This window comes from Columba livia, chromosome 3, assembly GCF_036013475.1.
Source record: "Columba livia isolate bColLiv1 breed racing homer chromosome 3, bColLiv1.pat.W.v2, whole genome shotgun sequence".
Lineage (NCBI taxonomy): Eukaryota > Metazoa > Chordata > Aves > Columbiformes > Columbidae > Columba > Columba livia.
Window position 1 is genome coordinate 93,515,125 of NC_088604.1, and position 26,658 is coordinate 93,541,782.

The window sequence follows — 26,658 nt, forward strand, 5'->3', positions numbered from 1 at the left end:
AATGCATCTTGGACTCCAGCTGCTTTTAAGTTTCAAAGGACTGTGATTAGTAACAGCTTAATTTTCCTTCTTTAACCCAGCTACTACTTCTATGAATATCTGTCTCCTAGAAAAAGCTTTTAAATATAGTTCACTGAAAGAATTTCAGCAGTTGAAAAAGTAATTTTTTTTTTTTAATCTTTCCTTTTACATTATGAGGAAACAAACCTAAAGACATTTTTCAGTGTGAAAAAATGTTTTCTTTTTATAATGTCTGAAGAGAGCTCTGTAAAATGAAGATATTTTGCTGTTTTGTATGCAGAGCTCATTAAAGGTTTCTGTTTACCTTGATGTTTCCTTGAAGACAGTGCTCTATATCCTTGCCAGAGGGATCATCAGAAAACAGGGCAAATCCCGACTGAGCTGGTTTTCTCATTCCTGTGTCCTGGTTCAGGGTGTTCAGAAATTCCTCCACTGTGGTAGAGGCATCAAACCCAACAACCTAAACAGCAGCAAAAATGTATTTTGCTACCAAACTTTAAAAAAACCCCAAACAACCACCACACCCTCCCCCTCCTCCTCCAAAAAATCTAAGACAGTAAAGGACAATACCACTAGAATAACACTGGCAATATAAGACCCAGTCCATCCCCTGTGAAGAAATTGCTGTCATTGGAAATGAAAAAAATCATAAAGGGTTTGGAAAATATTCAAGATCTCCACATGGGAAGTCCATTTAGTGGCATTTTTCTCCATTCAAAAATTGACAAACCTCCCAGCAGATCATACCTTCCTGTATTTTGTTTGTGAAACCAAAATCACTATCAAAAAGCTTTCAAATGTAAGATTTTTGCATTTCTTTTCTTTGTCTACACTAGTTTCCTTGCACTTGCTACACTTGAATTTCTGTTACAGAATTTCCATAACAGAAAGCAGTCTGGTATCTGAGCTTTATGTGACAAATTCAAAATGAAGAAAATGAAGAAAACTGCAATTTCCTACACTTTTCAATATGGTGGTGAAACAAATGAGATCAATTAATCATTCTTCATCATGTACAACTTCAACTACTGGCAGATCTACATCGGCAGATCTAAAATATTTTACAAATGTGCTCTGTCAGTACTACATAGGCCAGAAACAGAGAGAGCTTTCTAAGTTTTGTTTTCTCAAATGTGATTTTTTGTCTGTTGTTACTAGCATTAAAGCATTTTAGCAAGAGATGGCAAATGGCTTTTATACAGATCGTAGTTACTGATATTCACTTACACCTACTTTGAGGGTATTTCCTGTATTTGATAAAAAGCCCCTTACCTCTTTTTTTGTAAAGAAATATCTTGAAAAAGGATCTTAGACTTCTATTTTGGGCTTCTCAGTGGTAGGAATTAAAAAAACAACAAAAAAAAGTGTTGAATCTAGCTTTAGCAATGAATACAAGTTTTCAATAACGACTATAATTGGTATTTGCTGATCCCACTGAAGTAATTTATTTAATTACTGTTTTCATAACCCATAAGTATATGTTCATGAGCAATAAATAACTAATGACCAGTTATTCCTTTTCTTCTTCAAACTTCCATTTTCAAACCTTTTAGAATGATTTCAGTACATGTGTTTTTCTGTTTTACTGGGCAAGCAGTAAGCAATTAAGAAACTTAAGAGGGGGGAAAAAAGGCAAGAGTTCTTCTGTGACCTGAAATGAAATGTTTGTTTGATGTAGTTTTGATTTCATATTAAAAACTTGCTTTCTGTCTAGGAATACTGTGAATTGTTAAAAAAATCTTTTCAGCCAGCTCTCAGGGTTAGAAACACAAACCAGGATGTGAGGCAGCCCATGGAGAGTTTCCTCCAGGCTTTGACTGATGAAGCCCCAAAAGAGTAAAGAGTGAAGCTGTGTTTGTTCTGTAACAAATACGCTTTTCCTTCAGGACTGGTAACGGGAGTGTCAGCTGTGCTTCCAGGCTTCCCTGAGATATTTAACTTCAAGATGACTGATGAAAGGAAGTGGAATTTAATACCTTTCCCTGTTCTTCACTCTAATTCATTCATCTGGTGGTCAGGTTAAATAAGAAACAGAACTTTAGTATTTTTCACTCTTAAGAGGTTTTATTTATTTTTTTTCTTTCTTTTAAAGAATTTCCCCCAAACCTTTACTCTTCATTGATCAAATCTGACTCGATTACTTTGTGCCTGCCATTGCCAGCACTGGCACAGGCTGACATTTGAACCATGCCTACCTTAACACTTAGAATTCTGTTTCTGATATGCTACTTCATGTATATTCTAATCTTAGCATGGGGCTGGCAAGTTAGATTTTGTCGTCTACCTGATACTACCTGATATATGCCATTCATGAAATGAACTGGAATACTGAAGGGCAGCGAATGGTGGTAGGGGTTTCTTAGAAGAGTGGAAAGAATTTCCATTCTGGAAGGTCTGGCTTCCCGGTCTCCGTTCTGCTGGGTACGCTCTACACATCGCTGACAATATATTGCGTATTTCCCAAATTCAGTCCTGTGCCAAAAAGAAAAATAAGGCAATTCTTGGGGACTGACTGGAAGGATAGTGAACTGTGAGTAAATCTCTCTGGGGGTGCCATATGAGAGAAGCACTCAGATGTCACTTTGTGATATTTCCAACACATTTTTCCATGTGGAATTACAAAAAGAATTACTCCACTGAGACCAACACTATTGTGCCAAAGATGAACATAGCTCAGAGTATTTTGTGTATCTGCCATATTTTGGTTTTGGTTTTGGTTTGGTAACATACAGTCAAGGATTCCTGTACAGAATGTTTTTCAAAACAAAGAATGACTTTCCTAAGTGATGCATAACAGTAACATGTACTACAGTTTAGTAGCACTAGAGCACAATTATACTCAAATTTGTTTTAAAACATATGTCAAAAGATCTAAAATATTAAATTGATTGAAAAAAAAGATTGAAAATAAGGTACTTCAAAAAGACTAGTTGACTACCTAGGTAATAATAGTCAGACATACCTTGAATCTGCGTTCTTCTTTAAATGAAGTTTAAGAAGCCAAAGGAATGGGTGCTGAGGCAGAAAGAGTCCAATGCAGAGAGCCAAGAGCTGCAAGCCCTGGACAAAAGGAAGACATTCACCGTTTTAAACATCTTACAAATTAAAACTTCCCGCTGTGGCTGCTGGCCAGCAGTGCAGCTCACTGCACCAAGTCGAGTAACAGACAGCTGTAAATAGGAATGAAAAAAAACAAACACAGAGAAAAAGCTGAGGAAATAAGTATGCCACCTCATCAGAAGGCCAGAATGCTTCTTTCTATTTACTTGCGTACAGCAAGTTTCTTTCAGGGCTGGAAATGGGAAAGTAGATCAGTTTGTACAGAAAGCACTTAACACACAGGAAAAAACCACTAAGGCTGCCAGGCCAAGCACTAGAAAATGAGGAGAAGCCCATGCAATTAATTTAATTCAGCTCTCCTGAAGCAACATATAAGGCATTTTCCCCCTACCAAGTATATAGTAAGTACTGAAAAAACAATTATTCAATATTTGGGTATATATTCATTGCTCAACATGTAACCATAGGCTTCACCAAATATTGACTGCTTTCATGTACTCTGGATATACACTTACTATCATTGCAACTACTTTTCTCACAATTGCATCAATGCATCATAGCGAAATTTAGAAAATGGGGTTTATCTACCTGCCTGGTATTAAAAAGAAATTTGAAATCACAGGCACAGATACTGCCTTTCATCAAATACCTATACTTTGCTGGAGGATAGTATTGGGTCTTTTTCAAGGAGACACTGCAGTAGAAGCATGAAGCTGCAAAGATTTTACTGAACATATTAACTCTTACAAATCATGCCAGTGTATTATAATAGCAACAATTTTATCTGTATCAGAAGGAAGGTACCAAAGTACTGAAGAAGGATTATGATTCATTTAAGTTCATCAGCCATATGTAACTTCAGTATGTGCTAACTGACATGAATGTGCTATTAATGTGTCTGTTATAAAAGCTTTGTGGATGTTTTAGTGATGCAAAAATACTGGCCAGATCCCAGATATGGGCTGTTTCTGGATAATAGGTAGGTTGCTCGTTGTGTTCTACTTTCTATGGTGAGAGAACATGCCTGTTACAAAAGCCTTAACATTGTAATTTTCTTTCCCATTTTCCAATCCATCTCCTAGTTCTATAGGTATTGCTCCATCATAAGCACTACCGTTACAGTTCTGTTAATTCTACGCAAACTGTAAGCATTTGCTTTCCTTTCAATTTCTGTTCATTCAATTAGTACATATTTGGATACCAGCAAACAGCTGGCAGCAGACAAAGTGAAAAATTTTAAGTATGTATTTATAACCTAGCATGCAGCGTGTGTGCAGAGCAGCATGACATACAAGAGGTTGCTCAGAAGCCTTGAGTGTATCCGAGATTCCACAACATGGCACTACAGCTTTTCTTCACACTCATGCTATAGAGACATCTCCTGTGGGCTGTAGCCTACCCAGCTTCCTGATACAGCACCTCTCTCAGGAAAGACGCAGTAAAAGAGAATTAAGTTCCATACATGATGCCTTACTCAGCACTTAACTTGAAAATAGCCCATTGTGTGTCCAGCCTTTAAAAACAGCACAGGCACAGATACACTCTGTCACCACATACACCTACTGTGGTGGAGGACAGCATCAGCTGCATTTCAGGAAGACACACCAGTAGTAAGATTTTAGTTCAGGATTTTATGTGATTTTAAGTAAGCAGATGCTATAGAAGAGTGGAGCCCCTTTACCATTCCCAACAGTCTGTGTAGTTCCTTCACTGATGTTTGAATAGATACCATTAAAATAAATACTGGGTTACCTGTACTGGTCCTGCCTGGTTTTGTGGGTGTCGACGTCTAGTCTGTTTAATAAGTTGACAACAGATCTCATTTTGAAGTTCAGGATGTGTGAGGCAGATCTGCAAAGCACTTTGGGCCAAAGATACATGGTAATCAATGGCAGGAGAGTCAACTGCAGCATTTATAAACAACTGGCAGGTCTAGATATGAAATAATAAGCAAGTGAGTTTACATACAGAAAGCTCCAACAAATATCTTAGATGTTTTGTGTAACAAATTAGTCCGTTTACCAGTAGACTAAGAAAACCCCACTGACCCTGCAAAAAGGGGTGAAAAGGAGCCAGAATGAATGAAAAGCTATATGGAGAGACTTGAGATAAAAACAACTCTTAAAAAATATGCTTCTCATTCTGTATCTAATGGAGTGAGCTCTAGCGGGAGATGCCACAGTTGTGGTAGTTAAGTTTAAGGACATGCTGAACGTAACTTACCCCTCTAAGGACTTTAAAATGTAAAGTGTACAGCTTGCAATGGCAGTCAGTTTAAAATGCTTGTGCAAGTAGTAAGCACGACATGGCACAGTATACACAGATAAGAAAACCATTACTCAGAGCCATTTGTTTTGCATCTTGGCTTTCACTGGATTTTTACTGTGGGTAAGTAAAAAGCTTTACCTATCCCCAGTACTGTCTCAGGAAAGCCAGGTGTGAAGCATTTGTTGTGCTGTATTAGAAACAAGCTTATGTATCACTCATTGCATTTACACTCTATAATAGCTGATGAATTTTCAAGGTATATAAGCAAAATACAAGAAATGGAGGGAAGCCAAATTGTATTTCTAGTCTACCTGAAAATATGTGGATGCACAGGACTCATTTTTATCAGCAATGGAATAACTGAAACATGACTTGACCTTTTTCTAAATCAATTCCCTACCTGACTTTCAAACTGATTTATACAAAATTTCAGTAAAGGTCATACAAGTAATCTCTTATTTATTTTAAGGAAGCATCTGTGATTTGAATTAGGTCTGAAATACATTTCAAAAAGTTATTTCCAAATAAATGTACATTAATTTTTATCAGGGAAGTAGATTCCCTTTTAAAGTTTCATGCTGCAAGATTGCAGAAAATAACATGGATGTACTTCTCTAAAGTGCTTCAAACATTTCTGACAGTCAAGCTGGAAAGTTTGCCTACAAGTGGCTGTGACTGAACAGTGACTGAAGGTGCTTGCTTTGAACTCCTTTCTAGAGCTGAACCATTACATCAAAATTCTGCAGAGACTTGATGCTTCAGGGAATTTGGTCTTTAGCCTTGTCTAAGTTCTGTGGAGAAAGTTCATTTATCCAAGCACCATGCCTTCCAACTTGTAATTTATTTCACAATGTATAGAAAAGGGGAACAGCAAGATTTTATTTTGTCTCTGTAACAGACTTTATAGCCTGGCTATTAGTTAACGTTCAGGAGTAGTTTTACCTGGGTGAGGGCAGGAGAGAGGAGAAAGAAGGTTAAAGGCATTGCAGCATATTCCCTCCCACAGATATCAACCACCTGTCTGGCCTTGGACTGGGAAAGATGTAAGGTCTTACTGGCATACAAGAATTCTCAAGAAACTAGCTGCAGCACAGCAGTTATGAACCATTACATTTCTCTTAATCATAAAGCCTTTTCACTACTACCAGGAGGTATGTGTATTTTTAAAGGTGTATGAAAATCTTTAAAAGTGAATTCACAGAACTGTTGTGAAATACTTTCAATAATTTTACTCTGTAATATTTTCTCTAGTTATATTACTAGAATACCTAATTAGTCTTTCAAGAATGGGTACTTCATATGAAGAAAATATTTTCTTTTTATTAAAAAGAGCAGTACAATCTCTGCCTTCTATCTCAATTTGAAATCATCTGTGATTGGCTTCAACTAGAAACTTTGGCTTTGCTTTTTCTTCAGATTTAAAAAATTTCTTCTAGCTAATTTAAATATATCTACAACAAAACTTTCACCTACCATTTGTTCTTCCTGAAATTTCACTGAAAAAATAGTATTTCAGATAGTTCTCTGAATACAGAGATCCACTCCGTTAGGTTCTCTAGGGCTTATGAACTTCATGATAAAATTCTCACCATTGATGGCCATGGATTTTTCTACTAATTTGCACTTTATCAATAATCTCAGTAGAAATGTCCGAAGTTGCAGCCTAAACTGCTCCCTCACAGCTAGAGGTGATCTCTTCACACTGGAAGTGATCCTCTTCCATCAGATAATGTGGGGACATCCTGCTACTGTCCGTTAGTTACCTCCACTAAAGAGAGCAGTAAACTCCTCTTTTTCCTTATCTGTTGAACATCTCTAGTAAGCCAACAGATAGCCATTCTTTAGCTAAGAGTTAAAATAGTAAGTCAGTTAATAAAAAAGGCATCTGCTATAGTTTTACCTTAAATAATTTAATTGCTTCAGTTTGCAAGGCTTCTGATGGTAATGTTGTCAGAGGGGAAGAAATTCCTTCTTTGCTGTGGCAAAGCGTAGGATGTCTCCAAATCTGAGAATCTAAGCAGATAAAATAATGTAGATTTTGCAGTTAATTCAGTTTGTAAGTACATTCAGTAAGTAAATATTAGAAGATTAGTATCTTGAAACAAAAACAAACTTACTAGTATCGCCTTCCATATTTAATAATTTGCAAATAAGTTGTTCAAACTCTGATCCAACATTTACATTGGTATTTCCAGCTGCAACTGTCAGATGATAAAGCCACGTGTCCTAAAGTAGAGAAACACACAGCAGCTCACTCATTCTGTGTTGGAAGGAGCTGCTTCAGCAAGATTTTGCTCTCAACTTGAAACACTGCTGTACACTCCTATCAAAATCCAAAGGAGTTTCCCTTTCTTTGAATACACCTGTATTCATGGTCTCTATGTTAGAAACAGTAAGCAAGGAAGATTGGACAAGGCTCTCTTCAGACTTCTTCTACCCTCAGAAATCATGGCTAATTATCAGGGCATTCTTCATTTCTTCTTCAGAAACCTAATGTAAGTGCTTTTTAATCACAGCCAGATCCTACTAACCTGGGGATAAAGCCAGAAAGCAAAATGAGGTCTACAAGATTACCTGAGAAAAATGAAGCAATAATAATACACATGCTTCTAACCATACCTCTCATTTCTCCTTCACTGCAGTAGGGCAGTCTTCCCTACTGTTAGTCTTATCCATGAAAATAGACAACAGTATCCCAAAACCTCTCAGGAAGGTCTGCTGTCTGTCTACAAGTTTGTGTAATGCAAGCAAAATTCTCCATTTACAGCACATTTGAGGTACTGCACCATCTCTTTACATAGGTAAGCCTGCTTATTTTCATGTTTTAAAAAGGATTACCTATGATAGCATGGTTCACAGACAAACTCGGATCAATGTTAATGAAGCAGGACCTTCTCCTTGCCTATTGCATCAAACTACAAGCCAGATGACTTGTAGGTCCTCCTCCTCTTCCTCCTCTTTAAGCAATATTTGTATCACAGCACCATACTCATAGATGTGCTACTGAAACTCAGTTAAAAAGTCCTTCTATTACCTTCTCATGTTTGGATCCTATAAGAAGATAAGTGGGTCCTTGATCTTTGGGATGGATAACAACAGTGTAATGTGTTGATAATAAACTGCGACCACTAGCTTCATAATCTTCATCAGAATCACATGATCTATCAACTTCTTCAACCTTTGCCTCAAAAAGCTTGATTTGGCCAAGAGGAAACTAAAAGTAAATATCAGAAGTGGTGAGAGAACAAATATTTGCTTCAGTTCCCACTTAATTTATGTATTTCTTATTCTACAAATAGAAATAAAAACATGAACTACCATCAATACCCATTTATAGTTAGACATTTTTAGTCCTGCCAAGGAGCATCAGATAAGCTGGCTATTGCAGACAGCAGCAGGAGAATGACATGTGCCAAAGTCTGAAAGGGAGATTTTTACAAAATTCTTTTCCAGGTCTACCTCTGTATCTAGTTAGTCCAATAAAAGTCTGTTAGGGAAGAGAAGTGATTCTTCAGAGTTTCCATACCTGGTTCCAAGCATTGAATAATCTTGTCATTTCAAAGGAAAGCAGTGTAGTGCTCATATATTTATTTTGTTCATGCTATAAATTCAAAAGGGAAATTTTTCGTACGGTATGGTAGATGTTTTTGGTTTCATTCTCCTGTCTGATAGATCACAGTACTTCAGTCTGAAGTTGTATTTGAAGTTATGATCATTTATCATGAAATATTGTATGTGAAAAGCCATTCAGAAGGAATTTTTCACAGAAGTAATTATTTCATAGCCATTATCAAGAGGAAGCTGTTACCAACACAAATACAGCATCCAGTCTCACAAGTGGGTGACAGGACTGACAGAGGATGTCAGTCCTTACTGGCTATTTTAGGCATAGCTCTTTTCCTTCCCACAGCACCGCTGCTCCTTCTCCAGACGTTCAGACATCAGGATCTTCACAAGAGCGTTATTTAATGGTGCAGTGAAGCAGCCTTGGCTCCTGTTCCCATGTTGTCTGTGATGTCTGGCCATGCTTAGGGACTCAGCAGAAATAGGGATGTTTGTTTCCCTCTGGTAAGAGGACAGTTGAGCACTACAGTAACCAGCATCTTATTTTTGCTGGCAAATTAGAATCAGTCTAGGGTGGCTTCTTCAATAAAGTGAACAGTTAATAACATACTAATTTTGAAGAAAACGTCACATAATGGTGGCTCTTTATTCCGGTGCTCTCACTAGTAAGGATTAAAGATGCATGTGGTAATTCCGATTTTCTGTGGTGCTTCTGAAGCATTCAACTTTTTGAACAAGATAAGGTTCTGAGAATCAAGAGATGCCATTTCACATACATATAGTCAAGACTGATTTACTCACCAAGTTTAAATAAAATGCAGTTCGCTGATTTTTTTTATTTGAATTCCGTTTTGAAAAGAAGCCACTTAAATGGACTCCATTACTGTATTAACCACTGCAGATTGTGTAATTTGTTTCTGTGCAGAAACATTCAGCTACAGCAAACATGTTTCTAATTAGCAAATTGTTGAAAATTAGAAATAAACTAGCTTTGGAAAACTCTCCATATATATTCTGCTTACAAAAGCTAAATTCTTATTCTAGTACAAGCTAGCAAATTAGTTTCAATTTTGCTTCAAAAGAGCAGCAAAACTGATTCCAAATGTGGGGGAAATATTGACAAGTATCCAGCAAATTCTTAGATGCTTCTAAAGGGCATGCTAAAACCCCACGATCTTCAATGGTAAAATGTGTAAATTCACACACTTTAAACATAAATCCACATACTTAAAACACAGAGATATCTTCATAGGAGAAAATGCAAGTTATTTTAGTGTCTCTGTCAGATGAGCTAGAGATTAATACTCTAGTCATTTAATTTCCCATCCCTCTACTACGCTTTTTAAAAGAGTAATTAAAATAATATGTTTTGATTGATGGTTACTGCTATCTTATTCATATAGGTCTAGAAACAAGGTTTAGTTGAATGTTTAAAAAAGGCTAAAAAAGGAAAGGATAACAAAGGGAATAACTACCTTTATACAAAGACTGTGAATTACTGGGTCCAGTGTGATTATTTTGATAGATCTGAAATAACACGAGATTTTCTGTATTTTTTTGAACTGTTGGTTGTAATGGCTCAGTGGACTGTTACCATTTTGTGAAGTATCTACAGTCTCTTTGGTAGAACTAGGTAACAAGGGTATTCATCAAATATTCATAAACTCAGTGGTATTAACAAGAATTCTTGTAGAAGTTTCCAAAAACTTGTTCCTGACCTGCTTCCATTAAAAACATGTTTCTTGATGACAAAATAAAATGCCTTTGGAGCAAAGGACAGCTGAAAAGTATGACTAGGAGGTACCCTTTGTCCTGTGTCTGTAGATAAATATGACTGGACATATTAGGACCAACAATATTCAGAAGTGTGGGTAGAGAACTAAAGGTTGGGTCTAATGTGGAAGAGCCAGGTCTTGCTCTTTCTAAGCTCTTCTTGTCCTCCAGGATATGGGAGGGTGGAAGATGAATTAAAGCTGATTGGATCCTATTTCTTCCTTTTTTTTCCTCAAGGAGAATTTTCCATAGGTTTCAGGAATAATTTTCTCTTCCCTTTCTCTTGCCATCCTCCATCTCCATTTCTATTCACTTGGTCAGTTGTAGACAGTGAGCTCCTCTTCCATAATTCTGATGAGTGGGAAAAGATCCCCCCCATAGACACACATCTGCAAAGCAGCCAACTCTGCAGAGGCACCGCGACATACCAATGAGCAGGATTTGGAAGTCAATTGAAGGAGAAAAAGAACATTTAATTTCTTGAAACTTGCAGTCAGCACTCACTGCAACCACACATGAGAAAGGGTCAGCTTCCAGAAGTAAATGACAGTCACGTCTTTTCTGATCAGTCTCACACCTCTCAGAAAAGCAGACCTGAACTGCCAGCAAATCAGTGTACCCCTTTGGCTACAGGGATAAGATGCAGAATATATATCAATCCCAGAAGAGGAGGAGACCAATGGGTGTGCCCTGGGTTACTGTCTGTTAAACAGGAACCTTCCAAGTTGACCATCTGTGAAGTATAAATGTTTGGTATTCAAGACAAAATGGGCATATACCACCCTGGCCAACTGTACCTCAATAAAGCTGTAACAGTTTTGTTTAAAGTCAATTTCAGTATGTTATCTTCCATTCACTGAAGAAACAAGTAAGGGACCCACCTTGTCTTCTTGATTACGGAAATAATACAGTATTTTTCCAACTAGTGTACACCAAACTCTTTTGGAATATCCATGTTTTACCTGAAATTACAGAACATTAGGAACAAGCACAGCCAGAAAAATACAGACTATATTTCACTGTCTCTGAACTTCAGTAATGCTGGGAATAAATGCCTTGGTTCAAATTCCTTTCCACATTACTAGACAAATGGTTAAAACTGCTTAACACTATTAAAGGCAAAAGAATTAAAGTATCAGATGCTCATCTAAAGCCTAGTAGAGCCCGTGTGAGTTTTTCATTTGGCTTTGGATCAGGCCTAAATTAGTGGAAGCTAAGGAAATGTAAGAATTAAAAGAGAAAAATTCCTTTTATACAGTATTCTTATTATCTTGAAATAATGTGTCCCAGTAAGTAATATAAAAATAAAGAGCATTCCACTGAAATAAGGTAAGTCAATCAGCAAATGAAACATATGGTGAAGTAGGATACCACTGAAGCACAAATGGAGAATGCAATAGAGGAAATAATGAATTAAAAAGACAAAAAGAAAACCAAATCAAATCAAACAACCAGAAGAAAAATGTTGCCCAAATAGGTGAGTTGGTAGTTCTTCTGGATTGTTCACATTGTAAAATACCGGGAAAGGAAAAACATGTCTGCTTTTGCTTGCATTTATTTTATTGTAGGGCAGTTTTCCTCTAGATATTATTCTTAAGAAGTACTCAATTAAGCAGACTGGGGGAAGAAGAGTGTTCCTACCTTTGTAAGTAATCCTTTCATGGTTGGTTTGATTTCCGGCTGTACAAAAAGTGGGCTGGCAGCCTGAATTTTAAGAACATTCTGTAGTACTTTGATCCATTCTTCTAAGATGTTGGGAGAATCAGCAGTCAGGTAATATGTTCGTTTTTCTGTGGTCAGCTACGTAGTAACAGAAGAATCTTCAGCTTTAAGAACATTATACATTTGATGCCAAAGTGTGGGGGCTGTAACATACACTACTCATTGTAGTTTCACAACTTTGGGGCATTTATTTTCCCCAAAGTACTTTTCATTAACAAAACATTCCATGGCCAGGCAGAGCAGACAGACCATTTCTAAGGCTTTATCTGAAAAGCTCCAGGACAGCAGAGTTGAGAAAACTCAATTTATCTCCTTTCAACAACTTGTCTCAGCCCTAATGGCTGGCCCCAGACCACTCTATTTATATCTCGTATGTGACCATCTGACCTTTGTGGCAATACAAACAGGGACTACATGTAGGTCTTTCCATGGTAACTGAAATGATTCTTGGGTTTCAAATGAAGGGCACCGATTAATTCCAAGTCTACACTTGGACTTCCAGTGCAATAGGCACTGGAACAAGGGGTCAGGTTTGGGGATGGAGGGAATAAATACCCGTTGAAACACAGCTGAGCAAAGCAGGCACCTGAATTGTTTGTTTTCCATCACCCCTATCAATCTGGCTAGATGCATTTAGCTCAATTTGACCTTGAGGTTTTCGAATGACATCACTCTGTATGGAAAGAATGGAAAAACAATATTTTAAATCTACCAACAAATAGCAATAAATAATTATAGAACTCATTTAAACATTAATCTTGATGAATACTTCCTAGTTAGACATTTGAGTACCGTGTATACCTCTTGGGGAACTGAGTCATGAATCACTCTCTAACAGGCACCAGGAATGCATTTCTTTTCCTTCTAGCAGCCCTAGATGCTCAGTAAAAACAACCTAATATTAAACAGTAGAAAAGTTACACGTACTTACTGGAGATTTGTAGTATAGTAATTCGCCTCCTTTAAGCACAAACCACCGTCGTTTCCAAGTCTTTACTTTACCACCCATTTTTAACAGATATCCAGATTTTTCCAAAGGTTCCTGATTATTCAGAAGTTAGATTAAAAGTAGTTAGGTACACTTATATACCTGTACCCTCAGGGATATGTATAAATACAGACAGGCACAGATATTTAATGACTTAAAAGCATGCTAAATAATAATTACAGTCTTTAATGAGACTTCAGTCCAATAAAAAAGTTTTTTACAAGCATTAATTAAGATAAATGCCATGCATGTGGGATAACTAATTAATATCCCTACTTACAGTTATAGTACATGAAGGAGAATGACTTGCCCAGAACTATACAAAAATTAAGAATATGATTCTTGATTTTACTAATTATTTACATTAAACAAGGAGCAAAATGAATCAAATGTAATATATTTTTTTCCCAACTTCAGGATCTAACCTACAGACCAGATATAGAGCACTGTAATATGGAGCTTTGCACAGACGTACTTTAGTGTGTATGCCTGCAGAACAGAGCTCAGTTTTGCTCTCTGAAGAAAGCTTAAAATAAATTATCTTCATCACCAGGTAGTCAATCCACTTATATGTCAAGACACTAACTACTAACACAAGCCATTAAAAAAGAGACCAGTACTCCATAATGGTTTGGTTTCTTTGACCTGTCCTTGCATGTTACTCTACTTAGGATTTCTATAATGCCTGAAGTTGTTCTCCCTGAATGAGGAAGCTATAGAAACATATTGCTGCACACAGATTTCTACTGATGCCTCCAACTCCTTCAGTGGAATGTCCTTCTATTTCCCTAAGTATTCAAATAAGCTGATTTTAGTCTTTCATATGATATCTGGTAACAGATCTTGTTCCAAGAAGGAAAATCTTAGGTGCTTTGCACTGTCTTCTGCAGTTGTCTACCTATTTCCATTCATTATATAGAAAGCTCAGAATTATCCTCCACTTTCCTTTAACCATTATAGTCTTATATGGCCCACCTATTGCTAGTGTATTTTGCTATTTGTACTTGTAAGGCAGTCTGAGAGTCTGCAAGACTGAATATAGAGATCTGGTAACAGTCTTTGAACATAAATATACGCACAGCACCACAGGTACACTTCTTCACAGAACTTCGGTACTCACATTTTTTCCATTATCACTAGATGAGTAAGAGGTCTTCGGCAGTTTCTGCTCTGGCTCTGAATACTCTGTATCTACTGAATATGCATCTGGAGGAATAGCATAGTCACTTTCTGAAGTCACAGAAGACAGAGACACCCCTGAGTTAAAAAAAGGAAGATTTTGTTTATGTGTGTGGTTTTGTGTTTGTTTGTTTGTTTGAATTACGTAAGAAAAACATGAGATCAGAATATACGTGCAGAAAGAATATGAGAGTAGGATCTGCAGGCAAGTATCGACATAAATCCATCAGGAACCAAGCACTTTTTAAAATATCAAACTATTAGCACAGTGCTAATAGCTGAATCCCATTTTCTTCATAATTAAACAGAGTTTAAGGCACCTGTGAATGAAACAACAAATAAATGTCTTCTATATATTATCACCTTATATTACAACACCTTTTTGAAGGAGGGAGTCAGTGCGATGCACCATACTCATTCTCTAGAAAATGAATATAGGATCTTTAATTAAGCTAAGCAACTTTCCCCTTCCCCTTTCTATCATTTGCTCTGGTATCTGGATTTCTCATACAGCTGCTGTGTACTGAGAAGCTATGCTCAAGATCTGCTATATGTTGAAGCTGTAGGGGACTCTCATTATTTTGCAATTAGTATGAAGTTTTATACTGAGGTTTTCTATAAATCTGAATTCCAGATTTCAATATTTTTTTAAAGTTTATTAACTTTAACCCTGAAAGAAATGCAGCCTGTTTTCAGTTCTAGTGAATCAGCAATGAAGATTCAAACTTCTCTCTTATTCATCATAGAAATAATTGTTTTTAAACATGTGAGCATGTCCTTTTGTAAAGTTTTACTTTCTGACTAGTGTTCTACTCTGAAGGGTTACTCTCCAAGACTGAAATGAATATCACTTGTTTCCTTTGTTCTATTAATTTCCAAAATCATTTGCCAATTTAGTTTTTCTTAAAAGAGAAAGCGTTTCTCATTTATTGCTTTTGTAAGCCACTTGGGCTTTCAGAGCGGGTTTATCTTTTCTCATGCAGGGTCTTTAATAACAAATATTCATCAAGCTAATTTTGCACCCGATGAAATTTGGGACTGCCTAGATTTTTAAACAATATGATTTCAACAAAGATATGTACACGTGTATTGTGGTTAAGAAAGGTTTCCATGCATGAAACAATGCAAGGAGTGTTTTCTCAGAAGAAAGCACGAACAAAGGGCATGGTTCCATTTTGCAGACACAGATGTAAACTGTAGGTGAAAGAAGCTATTAAATCAGCTAATTTACCTTTTGGGTTGTGCAAGCACGCAACAGGAGATGCGTCTGCCGCCACAGCACTGGTTTTTGCTCAGCAAGATGGAGCTGCTGGAAAGGACCATAGGTCCTTTTCACATTAACATAGCAAAACTATAAAAACGTCACTGGAAACAGGACTCGGCGTAACGTGTGGCTGGCATGGGAAAACCAGTGGGCCACTGGCTGTGTCTGCCTGCAACAGGGTGACTGAGTGGAGCTCCAGCTCACGGCGATTTTAACGTGTTTAAAGGGGACTACTGAATAATGTTATTTGGTATTTCTAAAGCAGCATAAAATGAAGGACCTTAACACTCGGCATCACTAGGATCTTAGATCTTAGTCTCCCTTGTCTCCCCACGTAAAAATGAAAGAAGTGCATTACTACATGAGATGGCACAACCAAACACTCTGTTGAGAACTTTTCCACCTGCTTTCTGATCATGTTAATTTGTTACTTTGATTTATAAACTGAATATATGCAGGGATTTTTTTCCGATGGCAATTACTTTTTCCTAGGCTGTTTTTGCTGACAGTTAAAGGTCACACAAAGTCCTTGGCATGACAGAGGATAGATAGATAGATAGATAGATAGATAGATAGACAGATAGACAGATAGAACAGAGCTTCTTGCTTTAAATGTACAAGTCACTTCTCCTCCAGCTACTAGACTAATGCCTTAAAAAGCCATCTGTAGTAACAGCAATAAAAAGCTTGTGTAACAGTCCTTTCTCCTGCTCAAATAAGAGATCTAGGCTTTGACAGCTGAGATAAAACCCTATATTTAAGATATCCATGCTGTTTAAAGAAGAAATCCATTTCTAAGGCATTCGTGTAAACTGCCTAGTCTTCCGAACTCCCCAGAAGTTACTTGTTCTTCCAGTTTTTGCCTACCTCGTTTCATAGCCCGAGGACTGCCCGGGCCACTTCTGCTTCGGGAATCAGACTCAGAAGTCCTTGAGCTGGACCGAGAGCTGTCTTCTTCCTCAGATCCTGACGACTCATCTATAAATGGGCTGTTGCTTATTTGAGTTGCTTTCTGCAGGAAGTAACACAACATTCTTTGATACACTGCATAAAGGGTGCCTCAGTCATTTCCTCCACAGCATAGCAGAGCTCTGCTGGCTTAACATTCAGAGCTGTTCTTACTTGGGTCGTGAGTTTTGGCACGCAAATATCAACACAAAACTGAATTCCCTCTGCCCTCTGTACCCTCAACCAGCCCCACATTTTAAAACAGAAACCTGAGGCAGCTCAAGGCACGGGTCTGTCCAAATCACAAAAGGCTGCCAGAAAACAAACAATGCTGTGACTAGTTACTGCTGGCTGACTATAAACAGATTTGGCACTGAAGCAAAAACATTTCTACACATACACACAGTTTTAATTATGGCATTGAGCACCATGTGGCTCTGTTTAATAACTTAACAAGCCTTTGGAAAAAATCAGCAAGAGACCTAAGAAGAATTGACCTGGGCTGGTAACATTTTATAAGCAGCAATAATTTTTTTTCCAGCTATTTGACATTTCCATTACTTCTGGGGTTCTGTGATGTTGAAACATCATCTTATGACATATTTGGCATGGTAGCAGTGAATGTGAAACAGCAAGTTCCTGGATGTGAAACTTAATGGTATTTAAAAATTTCCTTTAAATGGTAATACAGTTACCCCTTTCAAAGTGGTGTAGACAGGAGTGGTCATGTTCTTATATATCAGAGATGTATATAAGCTGGGTATGGAGTATGAAGGTAGTGAAACAGCACCTAAAAAAGCAACACATTGTATAAATGAGCTTCCTAATTTACCCCTCAATTAACCAAATTAAAATTTAATTTTTTGCATTGTATAACTGCTATAAAAAACAAACTCCTGAACTGGTTTAGATGTAAGATTTATAGCTTTTTGAAATTTCAGTGGTTTTAAAGAGTATAAATAAATTGTAGTGATGATCACTAACCCTTTCTAAATTGGTCCATTAAATTGGAAGTATAATCTCTTACCTTGGTACCTCATATAGAATCTTCAAAATGAACTGCACAGAAAACTGGGGTGAACAAAGTAGAAATCCAGCACAAAGAGGCAAGGTAATAGAAAACAATGGGAAGATAACAATCTTCTAGGTTTTAAATAGCAGATAACTGAATCTTCATAAAAGTATCTTAGAGAAACATGGGACCTTTGGTCCTTGCTCACAAATTGCCATAAAAAGAGAATTTTTGTTGATGAGACAATGAACAGCTAAACCACTTACTTTTGTTAAGAGATTCCACGGTGAAAGCTTCAGACATCCTTAAACCAGATTTGGCTACAGCATAAATTCTGCTTTCCTATACAAGCAGAATGGATTTGATGGCAGATAGTTAAAACACAACAATTATTCTTCTTCTGTTCAGCCTCCCCATAGTCTCCTAGTCTTTGTGTTAGTGCAACAACATGATAAGCTGGTTGATAAAATGCTGTCATCAGTAGCAGCTGAAAAATGCATCTTTATTTTATGTGCCATATGCATCATATCTGTAGTCTATTTCAACCTTTTTGCACACAAAGCTTGCCCTCAAGGTAACTTATTGAAAAAATTGCTATTATCACGGGCCAAAGAAGCTATAGTGAGAATATTTTTTAAATGGAAGACTGTATGTTAAGAACAGAGAAATGCCATTAGGAGGCAACTTTTGAACCATTTTGTGTTAAAAGGCCACAATAAGAAATTCTGTAATAAAAAAATATGCATTAAAACAGATACATAGAGAAGCAGTTCCATTAGTCCATTATTCATCTATGAATCATTAATAAACGTCTGACTGTGGAACTGCAGAATCAGTGAGTCTTGACACAGCTAATTTTGGATTTTGTGTATGACATATTAATATCTATTTTAATTCCCTGATTGACAGCTTTAAAATTTTACTTGGAAATGTGATCAATAACTTTTGTAATCTGTAGTTCTCTTCTGTCAACTTAATTGTCTAGACTGTGAGTGGTACAATGGTTACAGCAAAGGCAGTAAAACCAGCACTCTTAGGTGTTAAGATAAAGAAATAAATGCAGTCACAAGCATTACCTCTTTTGATACACTCAAAAGCACATATGTAACTTAGATGTGACATGACAACAATTAGTCTTATCTAAAAAAATAGTGATTATGTTGTCCAATAGCAGAAATGCTGTGCTTTAAATCTAACTTGCTTGAGTTTGTCCTCTTAGTCCAGTTAAGGTAACAGCCTGTCTTGCCATCAGAGAAAAAGGCAGGGCAACAAAAATTGTAGAAGAGAGGCATGAAAATGCGTTACTTTCACCAGTAGGAAAAATATCTATAGTTACACTTACCCAGGAAGGAAATCGATGTAATGGAGGGGTTGGAGGTTTGTTACTAGCACCCTTTTTTGTCATATCACAAGGTTCCTGGGCTTCAGCATTTTGTGCTTCAGGGCAGTCGTAGGTAAACACTCCTTCATCACAGCCAATCTCCATTTTCTCTAAAATATCAGTATCTTCTCCGTCCACCAGATCAATGTCTGTTTCCTGAGGTCTCCATGGCCGTATCATGCTTATGGCATTCCGATTTCTACCAAACATTCTGTCAGAACTCAGCTGGGGCTGGCTTAGGTGTTTCTTTGCTAATGCTGAATTTAGACTAAGCACATTAGGAGTCCGCAGCTTTGGGGGTGGCAGATTTGAGGGAGAATCCGATGGCGTTGTGCACTGAGAACCTGCAGAAGTTGCCAGACTTCGGTGTTTGGGTGTCAGAGCAGGGGTTAAAATTGGACTTGGTGTATTTGGCTCACTGGATGAGGATGAATAATCTAGTCTCTGAGACTGAAATTTCTTATTCAGTTCATCTGAAGAACTATCTTGGTCTTTCTTTTTACTTACGAAGTCCGAGTTGCACTTTCCACCTGGATTGTTCTGGCCTTTTCTTTGGGACCCTTGCTGCCAGGAGTAAAACTTCTTGTGCTGAGTCCTCTGAACACCAAAACTCTCTTCTTCGAACAGAGAACTACTGTCATCAGATGCTGTCAAATACATTTCACTTCCCACTCGACTGTACCTTGTGTTCTCTTCAGATGCGTGGCTTGAGAGAGTGGAGGTACACCTGGATTTCAGCCCTTTATTGTCTCCTCCATCCTCATCTGAGCTCCAGTCACTCCCGGTAGTGCAGGAGTTCTTTGACATGTCGCTGTCTATGTCTTTGGATGAACAGCTTGTTCTCACATTTTTGTTCTGCTCTGATGCAGAGGAACTTCGTTGCAGTGACTTCTGACCTTTATTGATCTCAACTGGACCAGCAAAGGTAGTTTCCAGGATATCCGTCTCTAGAGGAGAAATAGAATGAACGTAAGAAAATTACTTTAGCAAACTTAACTGCTAAAGGATTTTGTCATCATGTCTACAAATAGTAAGTAATAATTTTAAATGCGTAAGCACATTTTTTTTAATATTGTAAACAATAAACCTTAAGAAAAAGACTATCAATTTTTGGATGCAACTGAAGTTGCAATGATGTTTGCCAAAAAACTGTAACGGACATTACTCAAAAGTTCTAGCCAAACTAAAAATGGCAATAAATGTAAAGACGAGCAGAGTGGAGCTGTATTTTAAAAGAAACCACACATGCATGAAAACAAACAACGCCCCCCAAGCCCCTAAGGGCTTGAGAGGGCATATAAATGGAGCTACTTTATTAAATCTAAAGAAAATGAAAGTTTAGTAAAAATTTGTCAGAAGATATTTACGTTAACAGATCAAGTATTCTGAGCATTTCTGCAGTGTTTATACACAGAAATTTCTTCTGCAAGCTATTATTGTATTCCCAGGGGTGAATGCTTCAGATACAGGAGAGCCTCATGAAAAATGCTTAAGGAAAGATGCTATACTAAAGTAGCTTTGCTTCTGCTCTTCACTTTTACCTGGTTTTGCAAGAGAGAGCTATAGCCTGCAGCACGTCAGTGAGGCCTATGTGCTCCCCCTGAGTTACAACAGGTCCAAGAACTAGGGCTTTTCCATAGAGACACTTGGGAAAGCTAATGTTAAATAGCTGGATGAATTTGAAGTGGGTTGGGTAACCACATATTTTAATTTAGTCCACATTAAAGTAATGAAGTCATAAAACTTGATCTGTTTCCATCTAGGCAAGCCTAAAGTTCTATTTCTTATCCTTTCCCTTGAAAAACAGATTCTTATTGCAATTCCCTCATCTATAAAAATGGAAATAATAATATATACCCACCTTTATAATGAACTTGGTGTCACATAAATATACAAAATATTAATAGAATCTGTTTCAGTTTCTGATTTTCCACAGACCTCAACTTGCAATTTTGGGGACCATGATTAACTGTGGAGAAAATGCTGAGGTCATAAATAGGACTGTGGGACTCAAACGAAGAAATGCAGCAAGAGTTTTCTTCCTGAGCTTTTAATGACTTACGGGAGGTAGCAAACTGCAATGGACTTGCTTATGCTTATTATAGCATAACAGCACACCGATTTGCTGGCATTACCAGCTTGTTGGGAAAATTGCATGAGCTGATGAGGGAGCTTTCTCCTTCTTTGAATACGAAGGAATGATGCAAAAAGATCCCTGAGACTTTATTCTCTTTTGTCTTACCTTGATCATATTACTGAGTTACGGTGTGAAACTAACACTGGGACACCAGCATTGATAAACAGAAACTGGACTTAGGTGAGACTCTACACAGGCACAAAAATGTAACAGCCCTCCCTGGGGGCCTGGCAGCCTTAAACCCCTTATGCTACTGCAGAGCAAGCTGGGGCCACAACAAATTCTTTCCCTTGCAGTCAAAGCACCTGCCCGCCAGTGCACGCTGCCAAACAGCGTATTAGTGGTATCATAGAGACTCAAGTGCTCACAGAGCACTAACAGCAATAAGAGAGACTAGCATTAAAGAAGGAGAGAGTACTGTTAATGTACTTTGAAAACAGCTGCTTTGGATACGCTGACATAGCTGATGATTTTAGTTCTTCCTGTGTGAGAATAAAACAGCAGTGGTGGTGACTAAGTACCTAGCATGTCCTTGCCTTCAGCGTAGTCTGACTCCTTAGATGAAGACTTGCTTATTTCTTCGAACTTAGGAGATGGTTGAGGACTTCTTGCTCTATTCGAAAAGCATCCAAAAGTCAAACTGCTTAGTCGCTGACACTCTGCAGGTTTTTGTGTTGAAGTAACAGATTTCTTGCCCGTAGCTTCTGAAGAACAGTAATTCAGAAATCTTGTGTTAATGGGATACTGCAAGCTATGCTACTGGTCTCTTTACAGTGTAAAGTTTGTTGATTTTGTTTTTAAAGGTAACTAACACTTAGCAAAATGATAATTTAAAAATCTACCTGATACTTCCCCACATCAAAACAAAAGCAGAGCTACATTTCTAGTTCTTAAAGATTGATTTTGTTTTTAGTATAGAAAGACAAAAAAAAAGTCTTTTAACAATTTCACAGAAGTAAGATATACAACATGCACTTAATAAAGAATGAAAACCTGGAGGAAATACCTGGTTTTATTCTGCTCTGACTGAAATGAAACATATAGACTGATTTAGGGTAAATAATATTGGAAAGACTGTAGAACAATGGTATTAAAATATGTGGTGGCTCCTTCCCTTCAGATAATAATACTAAGAGAATCCGTAATAGGTGCTAGAGCAAATATAAAAAAGTAAGTTTCCAGGCTTAGAAGGTATATTTGGAGGACTTCAAGAAAAGGTGGAAGCACAAAATGATTGATTAAGTGCCTTGAGAATATGAAATCTGTTCTTAGGGACAGCTGTTCTGCCAGAAGCTGATATGAAACAGTGCTGTGCATCCCTGTTTATAAAAAGTTATGTGGCAGATCCAGGAACAAATGACCCTCATCCATATCTACAAACTGTTTAAAAACAGTACCACATGATCATAATCTGTAGCCTGTTACCAGTATGAACACAGCAAATACTAATAAATTTCTCAATATTTTGAGCATTTAAGTAAATGTCTGTTAAAATCCAGCTGACAAATTCTTAGTGTCTCAAAAAGCCTTTGAATAGATCTATCAGAAGAGGATGAGCAAAGCTATTAAGTGCTGAAGTATACAGAATGGCTACTGATCAAAAAATAGCAAAGAAACAAAATTATCCAGTTTTTTCATTAACAAAGAGGTGCATCTTGGTTTAAAAGCTTCATATTGTGTATGCATGTATTTTGTAAATATTTGTATTTTCATATACACATTTTACGTGCATACACACACATATATATACACATACACCTATTTCTAAATGTCTCTGTATATACAAATATACATGAGATACATTATCAAGAACCTGCTTTAGCAGGTGGGTTGGACGAGATGATCTCCGGAGGTCCATTCCAGCCCCAGCCATTCTGTGGTTCTGTGAAATGAGGGCTACGTAGCAAACTAACAAGACTTTCAGATGATTGTAAGTTGTCAGGTCAACCAAATATGGAGAGGACTGTGAGAACCTTCAGCGAGACTTAAGAAAGTTGGTGAACAGGCAACATGGTGGCAAATAAAATTCAACTTTGATTAATGCTCTTTGGAGGCGATATTCCTCTTTACCATATTTATATGTTATGATTTTAAAATTAACTATATCCACGTGGAGACGAACCTGGTGATACTGAGGCTGAATTAAGGTTTTTGGATCACTTTAGTCAAACATAGCAATTAAAAAAATCTGGTCAGAAATCTGATTCCCAGATGAACATTTTGCTTGAAAAAGCAGATGCAGACTGACATTCATCTATTCCTTAACAATGTTAGTGCTATCGGTGCCAAAAAGAAGTGAAAGCAAATATATGACATAAATCCAGTCAAATCTTACTACTTGCAGAACCTCTTAAATAACAGAGCTACCCATTCATCCAACAGAAAAAAGTTGTGGTTTGTCTGCATATCTTTTTAATAAAAATTAAATTTTTGCTTTCCTAACGCCTTCATGTACAGTCACTCTGATGTCAATTCACACTAACTGAAATCTTTGTGGTTTCACAGAATATTTCAATTCAATGGATGCACAAATTAATAGGGAATAGAAAGAATTATGCCATATATCGAGAGGTTTTTAAAAGACTTGCACATTTACCTTGCAGTTTAGATTGTACTGTTTTCATCTCCTTGGTTTGCTTTTGGTTGATCACGCGAAGGTTCTGATTTTCCACCTCTAACTAAAAGTATATAAATGTAATCTCTTCCATCAGTGAAACAATTTTTCAAGTCATTACATCATTCACATTTTCTCTGAGTTTCTGCCTGTCTAAAGATAAAGCTACTTCTCTTAATGCCAGCCTAGGCATTCATTTATTCTGAAAAATAAAATCCCCTGCAATCATTTGCTCAACTTCTATTAAAATCATTCCCCCAACCCAGCAAACTCAACACTGCTTTAAAAAGCCTTGATAATTAAGAAAAAAGAAATCTGCATTGGTATCTTTAATAAAAGCCGAGGGCTAGAATTACGAACTCTTGTGCCACGTGGCAAATGCAAGAGCAAGCAGAGGGAACAGAAGGAATGATGGTGCTAATGCCTCCTGCCATCCCACAACAAAGATTAAAAAGTAGATACTGAAACATTTTATACAGAGCAGAAGACCTTCTACAGGAAGAAAAACAGAACAACCCGCTACCAAGAGGTAAAAGATGTTGGTTCAAACTCCTGCTTCGAATTAGGCACAGAGAAGATGTGAGTCTGAGTATCCCAAATTACAGAGAGGGATGCCAGCAATCCCCTTCCCATTGGGTCGTACTCAGCCACCTCTGGGACACCGGCCTGACATTCTCCAGGTTTCAGACTAAATAAATGGTCTGAGTTGTGTCTGATTTTGTCCAAACTTTTTCAAGGCAATTTTAGCTAAACTTCATTGTATTTTTATTAAATTATTTCAAAAACGCTCCTCGCAGACTAATAGTAAATGCTACTTCTAGTTTCAACTGGAGTATAATTTCCAGTTAACCACAACAGAGTAGGATTTTAACTTCTATGGGCAACTGTAGATTCTATACGTACACAGCTGCACAAACCTGGCAGCCTTCGAGACATGATTATTTCACCACAGGAGAGAAACATGAGAGACAACTGGTCTCTTTTAAGAACAGAACCAGCGCCCCTGAAACTGTTCATGACTAAAAGTACTATGGGCACTGGAAAATAAAACATGATCAAGTCCTTTCTTCTGCCAGGCCCCAGCAGACTTGGTCAGCTTTCTGGGGATTATTCATACTTCAGGCATCTGCTTGAGCAAGCTCAGTTTGCCAGCTCATCTCTCTCAATTAGCAGAGATAAGCAGACCTTCCAGAGAGCAGATCTGGCCCTTTCTTCCTAAAGAAGACGTAGATTATACTAGACGACCACATGAGACACCAGATTTTAAGTGACAAGGATACTCTGCCCTCTGTGCTGTTGTTTTCATTTTTCCACTTTCAAGCAAATAACCATATAGATCAATAAAACTGTGAAGCACTTTTTTTGTTTGCTTTTACTGTGGCACAAAGCCTTTTAATGGCCAAAAAGCCTGAGGGACATCCAGTCGCGCCATTATATTTTCTGTATAAGTATTGTAGCAAGAATGATACCTCATGGAGCTTGACTGTCACCCATTCTTTTATTTTAGCTGCTTTTTCTTCAATGATTTTTGCTTCTTGCAGTCTTAGTTGCTTCTGGAAAAAAAAAATGACATAAGCATATTTTTCACTGAGTATTAGAATCTGCCTTAGTAGCATCTTCAGACACAAATCCTAAGATTGCTTCAAGTAATTCAGTCTCCTGGCCAATACACGGTGATTTAAAAAACCAAAACAAATAAACAGTCCCTTCACAGAGGCTGTTGTTCCTCTTTCCTCCAGGAAAAATAAAAGCTCTTCAGAGAAGACAGTGAAGAGGAAGAACGTCTTTCCCCTCTTCAAAGTTAGGTTTTCTTTCAAAGATAGAACATAATTTGCAAGGGAATAAACCTTATTCAAATGATATACATCTACTGGGAACCTCTTTAATCAAACATCAGAAATAATGCTAATCTTTTCTATCTTCTATTGATTTTTATTTTCCTTTCGTGTAATTAAGAATGGAATTGATGGTCATCTCTTGTAACACCATTATTTCTAACCTGTTCTTCAAGTTGTTGCTCCAACTTTTGTATTATGTCGTTTTTATCTTGTATCAGGATCTCCAGATCTTGACATCTCTTATACAACCTGGTTTCTGATTCACTTGTCTGAACATTAGCTGCTTTTAATTTTTCTTCCATGACCTGCACCTATTTGGAAGGTCAAACATAAGACTTTAGGAAACACAACACTCCAAGTTACAGGTAGGAATTTAATCACAAAATGGACTGTTAAAATTGCCCCCCCTCTTAAAATTCAAGACAACCCTGCAAAGTTCTGAGGCCTGTTTGAGAAGAAATTCAGATTGTCGTCTCCCTATGCATCTAATACCAGTAGGACTGGAAAACACTGATAGGCCTTATACAGATTTTGTTAGTTTCAGTAAGAGGCTTCCAGGTTTGTAAAACACAAGGTTTTAGAAGTGACAGTATGGAATAATAAAATTTATGGATAGGGAGCTCTTATTTGGTGTAAAAACCAATATTTTAATAAATAAACAATTGCACAGTGTAAAAAAACCCAACACATTATCAGAAGCATTCTTAAAAAATAGCTAAAAGTACTTGTCTCATAGTCAGGAATGTTTCCTAACTCCAAATTAGTACATGAACATTTTTTATTAATGCAATTTTCAGTTTCTGTCTGTCTCACAGTAAAATAGGAAGGATTTTTAGGGAGTACCAGAGATATGTTCATAAAATGTCTGCAGTAGCTGTATCTGCCATTT

General features: G+C 37.3%; 1 protein-coding gene across 4 annotated transcripts in view; it reads right to left on the reverse strand.

Moving 5' to 3' along the window:
* The window catches only part of PLEKHH2 (pleckstrin homology, MyTH4 and FERM domain containing H2), a 56,339-nt gene that overhangs the window by 11,096 nt on the left and 18,585 nt on the right, over nt 1-26,658 (reverse strand). The window contains exons 4-23 of one of the 4 annotated variants that reach the window (XM_065058299.1): nt 25,931-26,080; nt 25,401-25,484; nt 23,914-23,995; nt 21,839-22,021; nt 19,142-20,127; nt 18,066-18,141; nt 17,483-17,577; nt 16,707-16,851; nt 14,517-14,653; nt 13,340-13,450; nt 12,995-13,081; nt 12,328-12,486; nt 11,568-11,648; nt 8,384-8,563; nt 7,467-7,575; nt 7,250-7,362; nt 4,834-5,013; nt 2,984-3,081; nt 2,316-2,493; nt 326-481 (exon numbers count right to left, since the gene is read on the reverse strand). In XM_065058299.1, the coding sequence (XP_064914371.1) occupies nt 326-481; nt 2,316-2,493; nt 2,984-3,081; nt 4,834-5,013; nt 7,250-7,362; nt 7,467-7,575; nt 8,384-8,563; nt 11,568-11,648; nt 12,328-12,486; nt 12,995-13,081; nt 13,340-13,450; nt 14,517-14,653; nt 16,707-16,851; nt 17,483-17,577; nt 18,066-18,141; nt 19,142-20,127; nt 21,839-22,021; nt 23,914-23,995; nt 25,401-25,484; nt 25,931-26,080 (3,390 nt within the window). The remainder of the gene's footprint in view (nt 1-325; nt 482-2,315; nt 2,494-2,983; nt 3,082-4,833; nt 5,014-7,249; nt 7,363-7,466; nt 7,576-8,383; nt 8,564-11,567; nt 11,649-12,327; nt 12,487-12,994; nt 13,082-13,339; nt 13,451-14,516; nt 14,654-16,706; nt 16,852-17,482; nt 17,578-18,065; nt 18,142-19,141; nt 20,128-21,838; nt 22,022-23,913; nt 23,996-25,400; nt 25,485-25,930; nt 26,081-26,658) is intronic. The other 3 variants (XM_065058297.1, XM_065058298.1, XM_065058300.1) reach the window with 3 other exon arrangements.